General features: G+C 33.6%; 2 protein-coding genes across 4 annotated transcripts; both read left to right on the top strand.

The window, feature by feature from the left end:
• The first annotated feature begins 1,723 nt into the window (after window positions 1–1,723).
• LOC105207170 lies at window positions 1,724–2,930 on the top strand. Of its 3 annotated transcripts, XR_005575200.1 has the most exons (4): window positions 1,729–2,100; window positions 2,221–2,358; window positions 2,432–2,650; window positions 2,732–2,930. XR_005575200.1 is itself a non-coding variant. In XM_039451756.1 (3 exons), the coding sequence occupies exons 1-3, from the start codon at window positions 2,071–2,073 to the stop codon at window positions 2,501–2,503; spliced, it is 219 nt and encodes a 72-aa protein (XP_039307690.1). In that variant the 5' UTR covers window positions 1,724–2,070; the 3' UTR covers window positions 2,504–2,930. The 3 variants fall into 3 exon arrangements, 2 of the variants coding, with proteins under 2 accessions (XP_039307690.1, XP_039307689.1); XM_039451756.1 differs by having other exon boundaries at window positions 1,724–2,100; window positions 2,453–2,930; XM_039451755.1 differs by having other exon boundaries at window positions 1,724–2,100; window positions 2,432–2,930.
• A 2,006-nt stretch (window positions 2,931–4,936) lies between these two features.
• LOC120358335 lies at window positions 4,937–5,584 on the top strand. The gene is made up of 2 exons (XM_039452250.1): window positions 4,937–5,337; window positions 5,407–5,584. The coding sequence occupies exons 1-2, from the start codon at window positions 4,937–4,939 to the stop codon at window positions 5,582–5,584; spliced, it is 579 nt and encodes a 192-aa protein (XP_039308184.1).
• Window positions 5,585–9,676: the final 4,092 nt, after the last annotated feature.

Raw genomic sequence — 9,676 nt, 5'->3', positions numbered from 1 at the left:
ACATAATTGATGCATTGCCAGTGAGGAAGTTCTTCTTAAAAGGAGCTTTCGCAGGAAGAGGCGCAGCAGTGTCAAATAAAGCAAGAATTGAATTCCAATTTAACAGCAAGAAGTTTCAGTACGAGTTCTACATCGTTGAACAAATGGCATACAGAGTGGTACTTGGAATAGACTTCCTTGTAAAATATCACACCAACGTGCTATGCGATGATAGAATCACGGTGAATTTCGAAGCGGAAGCCGATAACGAACCACAAACCATCGCGTCAATAACGATGGAAGAAGCCGACGAAGCCTTACGTGAAATAATCTACAAAAATGCCGAGATTTTCCAAGACGGCATAGGATTGGTCAACCACTACAAGCATAAAATTGTCGTTAAATCTAACGCACCTTACAAGAAAAGGTTATATCCCATTCCCGATAAACATTTCGAGAAAGTCGCAAGCTATATCGACGACTTAGAGGAGCAAGGGATAGTTGAAAAAGCAGCCACTCAATATGTAAACCCACTTGTGGTTGTTATTAAGAAGAGCGGAGACATTCGTCTTTGTCTCGACGCAAGAGAAATAAACAAAAGAATGTGCGAAGATTACGCGCAGCCATCTACAATAGAGGAGGTTTTCCGCAGATTTGGACCAAACGGATACTACACCTCACTCGACAACAGCAATGCATTTTGGCAAATCCCATTAGAGGAGCAATCACAGAAGTATACCGGATTCATGTTTAATGGCCAAACGTACGTCTTTCGACGCATGCCATTCGGAATCAAAACAGCCGGAGCTTCTTTCACCAGGGCTATGAGCAAAGCCTTAGGCTTAAATGCAAACGACTTTCTAATTGTCTATCTCGACGAAATTTTAATTGCCTCCAAAACATTGGAAGAGCATATCAAACATATCAATTACGTCCTTGGAAAACTGAAGGAAGTAGGTTTTCGTTTGAACAAGGACAAGTGCGAGTTCATACAGAGGGAGATCAAATTCCTAGGCCACACTTTCAACGAAATCGAAGCGGAAATAAACGCCGATACGAAACTGGCCATTCGAAACTGTCAAAGACCCAAGAATAAGAGAGACGTTCAAGTGTTTCTCGGTCTTGTAAACTGGGACCGCAGATTTATCAAAAACCTAGCCAGAATGACGCAGCCATTGGAGAAGCTTCTAAGAAAAGGAAGGAAGTTCACATGGAACGATGAACAACAAAAGTCATTCGAGGAGATAAAAATTAGCCTTCGAGGAAGCGCCAAATCTTTATTTAACCCGTCCAGGCTACAAATTCGGCATATATGTCGACGCAGCGAGAACTGGATTGGGAGCCCGACTCTACCAATATAAGGAGGACGGCAGAGAGAAGTTCACCATTGCCTACGCAAGCCGTGCGTTGCATGGAGCCGAAATTAACTATACAATCACCGAACTAGAATGTTTAGCTCTAGTTTGGGCCCTGAAGAAATGGCACACTCTCCTACTAGGAAGACAAGTGCGAGTACACACTGACCACCGAGCCCTGCAGTTCTTGAGCACATGCGTGCAGAATAACACAAGGATTGCCAGATGGTTCAGCTTTCTACAGGAGTTCGACCTAGATGTGATCCATATTCCAGGGAAAGATAACTCATTCGCCGATACTTTGTCCAGAAGCGCAGACGAAAGGCGCATACTCATGAAAGATGACAAGTACACCCAGCGACTTTGATTCTGTCCATGGGGAAATTTTCCAAACTAAGAAGTCACCATCCTTCTACATACTCGCAATTCATGATTAACGTAACGTCAGGCTTACGATCGATCCCGGCCGCTTACGACCGCATTTGACACAATTTGACATGAGGTTAAGTAATTTGACATGAGGTTAAATAATTTGAGATTTGCGACTTGAATTCACTGGGCAAGAAGATACTGACGAAATCTCAGATCTGGCTGCAGTGCAACAAGTGTAAATACACCACGCATCATGATTCCTTTATGATGCATCGCATGAAAGATCATAACGAGGAAAGGGCAGCTGACGAACACATCTTCGAGAGCTAGGAGGAAAGTAAAAGACATAGTTACAGCAAAGTGAATGACTTGGAGAACAAGCAGAATGAAACAGGTTGAGTAGCGTTAAATCCAAGAAAAATTGTTCAGATGCATTCTTGCTATCTGTTACAATTTTTATAATTATAAGTGACACTGTTGATACGTTACAAATAATTCTGACATCGTTATCAAGGATGATAAAGCGATGGAGGTAACACTTTTGGAGCCGATTCAGTCAGTTTTTCCTATTACTCAATTCACCCCACTACCACTGTTGGATTTATCAAATTGTTATCAAATCATCTATATGCTTCCGCTACATTACCAGCGAGTAGGTATTATTTACTGATTAGTTAATACATTACTGTAAATCTGTCTTAAAAAGGAATTTTTTCTTACGAAAGGTGTTTCCACGTTGTCCCCAGAACAAATGTATGTTCTGCAGCCGATTGACACGGCTAATATTGAAAACTTGAGGAAGATGATAAGATTGGACTTGGATCTTGAGCAGAAAATGGAAGTGAAGAGCGAAAGTAAAAAATGGATAACCTTGAAAGAGGATGGAAGTCTAGAACTGGTAGAGATGCCTTGGAACGAGACAGAAGGATCGAATATTGACGATGGTGTTTGATTAACTGTGCAAAAATCAAAGACACTTTTGTATTACATTTGATTGCTTTAACTTGAGATGTTACTAATTTCAGACATTACGCCATACATATATCAAGATACTAATTACTATCAAGAAAAATGATTTTACCTAACAATATTGGTGACTGGGTGGAATTTATTCTGATGCTAGAAATATGGATGTTTTTCTTCGCCAATAAATATACCGGCAATTTATATTAAAGAAATAATGCTTTATTTATTATTCTCTTAATTGTTGAAGCTTCAAAAATGGCAAGTGTTATGCCTATTATATTTTTATATTAACAATAAATAAATTTATAAGAAATGACATAATATGATAAAAAATATTATAATATTAAAATTTACTACAACTTTTAATTAGAATACTATATCGAAGATTATAAAATTAATATTGTAAAACATTATGCATGAAATGTTAAAAGATAAGAATAAATATACATAGTCAAAATTACATAACTCTTTTCTCTTAGTTTCATTTAGAAACTTGTTATAATTTAATTATATAGTAATTAAATTATTTTCTTTATATCATCTTAATTTAACAATTAATAAATTAAAAAATTTATTGTAAAGTTATTTTTTATATATAAATAATTTAGCTTTATTTAGAATCAACGGATAAATTTATTATAACAAATTTTTCTATTTAACAAAATTAATTCATTAACAATGGATATAATTATTTATTAATTACAAATTATATTTTTCAGAAAATATGACATCACCAACGAACAACACGCTGGATACTGGTCCGTGCCGGTGCCTGGTTTGATTAACTGTGCAAAAATCAAAGGCACTTTAGTATTACATTTGGTTGCTTTAACTGTTGAAAAACTCAGTGTAATATACAGAAATTTATTATAATTCTAATGTTATAAATGAAGTAACTTTATTCGTCATACTTGAATTTCCGCATGACACTCGCAATGATGTTTATTTTGCTGATCAAAGCTGTGTCATGTTGACAATACATCGATGTCAATTGACTCACTGTTGGAAAAATCGCAGTTTCGCTCTTTCAATTTTATTTATATTGCTAATTGTTATTCCTTTTAATCGTATGTTACTTCGTAAACAACCGTCGTTGTTTGAATAATGCATACTTTCATTAAATGTAATTTAAGGAAAAGAATTATAATAAAAAAATTTATCCCACGTAAAAAACAATGTTTTTTTTATTATTTCATACAAACTTCTTTTACAAATAAAAACATTAGGTTAATTTGTTTAATGATCCATATTATAATTGTTTTGAGTAATTTAACTTTAAAAACATATGAATTTTTAATTTAAAATAAATAATATTTTTTTAATTAACTTTTAACGTAATTTTTAACTATTTTTATTTATGAAAACCTACTCAGAAAATTTAATAATAAATGCAAATAAAATATTTAATATAAATTATTATAAATGTAATTTATTATAATACAGTGAATAAATAATGTATAATAAAATTGATAAAGGAAGAAAAACATAATAAAACTTAATTTAAGTAAATTTTTTTTTATTTTTTATTTTAACATTTTTTATTTATAACGTATAATTATATATATATATATATATATATATATATATATATTTTTATATTATACATTTTTGTACATTTTTTATGGGACGCTGGAAATATATACAATCTAAGAAATTGGCGCGCAAGTTTAGTGCAGCGAAAGAACTGCTAGAAGATGGGTACAAAAATATTAAATCGGTGAAGCAGATTTATATCAAGACGATGTTTCAATGTTGGCCAAAGATGCGCGACTCCGGCTGAATATGGAGCTATTATTCAGCAAGTAAGAGCAAACCCTTTTCAGCCCGCAAACAAAATACCCGAAACACTTGGGTTAAACATATCACACATTTTTTTTTTATTATACATTTTTTTACCTCATATATATATATATATATATATATATATATATATACACGATAGAAGCATTTTTAATAAAAAAATTAATTTAATCAGGAATGTTCGGATCCAAAGACACGATTTGACATGGAATGCTTCTTATAAAGATATAATATATAAATAGATTAAATTAAATATTTTTTATACATTAAAATTATAAGTAAAATAGCAAATTTTGTTACTTATTAGTGAATTATAAAAAATAAAAACGCATGAAACCCGACAAATGACTTACGGTACTGGTTTCTTTTTCAAAAATCTCGGGTTTTTTCAAACTTGCTTAATAACGCACTCGCGTTTGTTAAAAAACAAATGCAATCAACATTGAAATATTTTATATATTGAAATGGCTTTCAAACCGTCACAGGAAAATTTATTAAGAATAGCAGCATTATGGGACGCTGGAAACACATTAGAAGAAATTGCCGCGCAAGTGCAGTGCAGCGAAAGAACTGCTAGAAGATGGGTACAAAAATTTGAAATCGGTGAAGCAGATTTATTTCAAGACCAACGATGTTTCAACATGCGCCAAATATGCACGACTGCGGCTGAAGATGAAGCGATAATTCAGCAAATAAGAGCAAACCCTTTTCAGCCTGCAAACAAAATACCCGAAACACTTGGGTTAAACATATCAGGCCGGGTAGCTCAAAGGCGGCTTCGTGCGGCGGGAATAAAATGCCGTAAAGCTGCAAAGAAACTCCTTCTGACACCAAGACATCGGACGCAACGAATAAATTTTGCAATGTACCATCTACATATCACAGACGAAGAATGGGCATAAGTGATATGGATGGATGAAAAAACGTTTTCCAGCGATAAAGATGGTCGGTATCGCGTCTGGAGAACAGACAATACCAGATACGAGCCAAACAATATTTTGCCTTCGACATCAAGTGGACACGTCACGGCAGCATTCTGGGCATGGATGTCAGCTGACGGTCCAGGAGACTTAGTGGAAGTGGGAAGAAACTTCATGCTGAGCAGTACGTAGATATTTTGGATGGAGTAATGCTGCCCAGCGTACGAAGACGCTACAATGAAGAAGTGCTTCCCCAAATTATCGTCGTGGAAGACAACAGTCCTATCCATACCGCTCGGATCACCAGAACTTGGTACGAAAATCATCCAGAAATTCGTCGGCTAAATTGGCCTGCCAGGTCTCCAGATCTAAACGTAATAGAGAATCTGTGGGCAGAGATGGTGCGGGAGTGGACGCCTCACATTGTCCACAGAAGAGAAGATCTTTTAGAACGAGTTCATCTGGCGTGGGCCGATCTGCAGGAGCGTCCTGAGTATTGCCAGGCAATTGTTAATTCCATGCGCCAGAGGTTACTCGACGTATTGAACACCGAGGGACATCCTATAAATTATTAAGAGGTAACACTGATACATTAAACGAAATTGTATTAATTATATAAAGTATTGAGTATCTGTATTTGAGTATCTGTATTTGTATTTGTATTTAAATATTAAATCAGTATTTGAATTGTTTTTCAGATTATTTCGGCACGTATTGTTACACCACGACTGCTTCACATTTTGGCTGTTTATAATTTGCCCTACGGTTTTTTCTATTTTCCTATGTAAGTGCATAAGTAACATTGCTCCTAAAACAACAATGGCAATAATTAATAATTAATATTTTAATCAGGGCGCAATCTCGAGTAACTTCTGACGCACAAAACTAACAATTGCCTGGTAATACTCAGGAAGCTACTGCAGATCGACCCACGCAAGATGGAATCGCTCTAAAAGATCTTCTCTTCTATGGACAATGTAGAGCGTCCACTCTCGCACCATCCCTGCCCACAGATTCTCTATTACGTTGAGATCTGAAAACCTGGCAAGCTAATTTAGCCGAAAAATTTTTGATGATGATTTTCATACCAAACTCTGATGATCCGAGCGGTATGGAATGGGCTGTTGTCTTCCACGACGATAATTCTAGGAAGCACTTCTTCGTTGTAGCGCCTCCGTACGCTGGGCAGCATTACTCCATCCAAAATATCTACGTACTGCTCAGCATGAAGTTTCTTCCCACTTCCACTAAGTCTCCTGGACCGTCAGCTGACATCCATGCCCAGAATGCCGCCGTGATGTGTCCACTTGATGTCGAAGGCAAAATATTGTTCGGCTCGTATCTGGTATTGTCTGTTCTCCAGACGCGATACCGACCATCTTTATCGCTGGAAAACGTTTTTTCATCCATCCATATCACTTTTGCCCATTCTTCGTCTGTGATATGTAGATGGTTCATTGCAAAATTTATTCGTTGTGTCCGATGTCTTGGTGTCAGAAGGAGTTTCTTTGCAGCTTTACGGCATTTTATTCCCGCCGCACGAAGCCGCCTTTGAACTACCCGGCCTGATACGTTTAACCCAAATGTTTCGGGTATTTTGTTTGCGGGCTGAAAAGGGTTTGCTCTTACTTGCTGAATAATAGCTCCATAATCAGCCGGAGTCGCGCATCTTTGGCCAACATTGAAACATCGTCTTGATATAAATCTGCTTCACCGATTTAATATTTTTGTACCCATCTTCTAGCAGTTCTTTCGCTGCACTAAACTTGCGCGCCAATTTCTTAGATTGTATATATTTCCAGCGTCCCATAAAAAATGTACAAAAATGTATAATATAAAAATATATATATATATATATATATAATTATACGTTATAAATAAAAAATGTTAAAATAAAAAATAAAAAAAAATTTACTTAAATTAAGTTTTATTATGTTTTTCTTCCTTTATCAATTTTATTATACATTATTTATTCACTGTATTATAATAAATTACATTTATAATAATTTATATTAAATATTTTATTTGCATTTATTATTAAATTTTCTGAGTAGGTTTTCATAAATAAAAATAGTTAAAAATTACGTTAAAAGTTAATTAAAAAAATATTATTTATTTTAAATTAAAAATTCATATGTTTTTAAAGTTAAATTACTCAAAACAATTATAATATGGATCATTAAACAAATTAACCTAATGTTTTTATTTGTAAAAGAAGTTTGTATGAAATAATAAAAAAAACATTGTTTTTTACGTGGGATAAATTTTTTTATTATAATTCTTTTCCTTAAATTACATTTAATGAAAGTATGCATTATTCAAACAACGACGGTTGTTTACGAAGTAACATACGATTAAAAGGAATAACAATTAGCAATATAAATAAAATTGAAAGAGCGAAACTGCGATTTTTCCAACAGTGAGTCAATTGACATCGATGTATTGTCAACATGACACAGCTTTGATCAGCAAAATAAACATCATTGCGAGTGTCATGCGGAAATTCAAGTATGACGAATAAAGTTACTTCATTTATAACATTAGAATTATAATAAATTTCTGTATATTACACTGAGTTTTTCAACAGTTAAAGCAACCAAATGTAATACTAAAGTGCCTTTGATTTTTGCACAGTTAATCAAACCAGGCACCGGCACGGACCAGTATCCAGCGTGTTGTTCGTTGGTGATGTCATATTTTCTGAAAAATATAATTTGTAATTAATAAATAATTATATCCATTGTTAATGAATTAATTTTGTTAAATAGAAAAATTTGTTATAATAAATTTATCCGTTGATTCTAAATAAAGCTAAATTATTTATATATAAAAAATAACTTTACAATAAATTTTTTAATTTATTAATTGTTAAATTAAGATGATATAAAGAAAATAATTTAATTACTATATAATTAAATTATAACAAGTTTCTAAATGAAACTAAGAGAAAAGAGTTATGTAATTTTGACTATGTATATTTATTCTTATCTTTTAACATTTCATGCATAATGTTTTACAATATTAATTTTATAATCTTCGATATAGTATTCTAATTAAAAGTTGTAGTAAATTTTAATATTATAATATTTTTTATCATATTATGTCATTTCTTATAAATTTATTTATTGTTAATATAAAAATATAATAGGCATAACACTTGCCATTTTTGAAGCTTCAACAATTAAGAGAATAATAAATAAAGCATTATTTCTTTAATATAAATTGCCGGTATATTTATTGGCGAAGAAAAACATCCATATTTCTAGCATCAGAATAAATTCCACCCAGTCACCAATATTGTTAGGTAAAATCATTTTTCTTGATAGTAATTAGTATCTTGATATATGTATGGCGTAATGTCTGAAATTAGTAACATCTCAAGTTAAAGCAATCAAATGTAATACAAAAGTGTCTTTGATTTTTGCACAGTTAATCAAACACCATCGTCAATATTCGATCCTTCTGTCTCGTTCCAAGGCATCTCTACCAGTTCTAGACTTCCATCCTCTTTCAAGGTTATCCATTTTTTACTTTCGCTCTTCACTTCCATTTTCTGCTCAAGATCCAAGTCCAATCTTATCATCTTCCTCAAGTTTTCAATATTAGCCGTGTCAATCGGCTGCAGAACATACATTTGTTCTGGGGACAACGTGGAAACACCTTTCGTAAGAAAAAATTCCTTTTTAAGACAGATTTACAGTAATGTATTAACTAATCAGTAAATAATACCTACTCGCTGGTAATGTAGCGGAAGCATATAGATGATTTGATAACAATTTGATAAATCCAACAGTGGTAGTGGGGTGAATTGAGTAATAGGAAAAACTGACTGAATCGGCTCCAAAAGTGTTACCTCCATCGCTTTATCATCCTTGATAACGATGTCAGAATTATTTGTAACGTATCAACAGTGTCACTTATAATTATAAAAATTGTAACAGATAGCAAGAATGCATCTGAACAATTCTTCTTGGATTTAACGCTACTCAACCTGTTTCATTCTGCTTGTTCTCCAAGTCATTCACTTTGTTGTAACTATGTCTTTTACTTTCCTCCTAGCTCTTGAAGATGTGTTCGTCAGCTGCCCTTTACTCGTTATGATCTTTCATGCGATGCATCATAAAGGAATCATGATGCGTGGTGTATTTACACTTGTTGCACTGCAGCCAGATCTGAGATTTCGTCAGTATCTTCTTGCCCAGTGAATTCAAGTCGCAAATCTCAAATTATTTAACCTCATGTCAAATTACTTAACCTCATGTCAAATTGTGTCAAATGCGGTCG

Source organism: Solenopsis invicta, chromosome 7, assembly GCF_016802725.1.
Source record: "Solenopsis invicta isolate M01_SB chromosome 7, UNIL_Sinv_3.0, whole genome shotgun sequence".
Classification (NCBI taxonomy): domain Eukaryota; kingdom Metazoa; phylum Arthropoda; class Insecta; order Hymenoptera; family Formicidae; genus Solenopsis; species Solenopsis invicta.
This window is presented reverse-complemented; position numbering and strand designations above follow the sequence as displayed.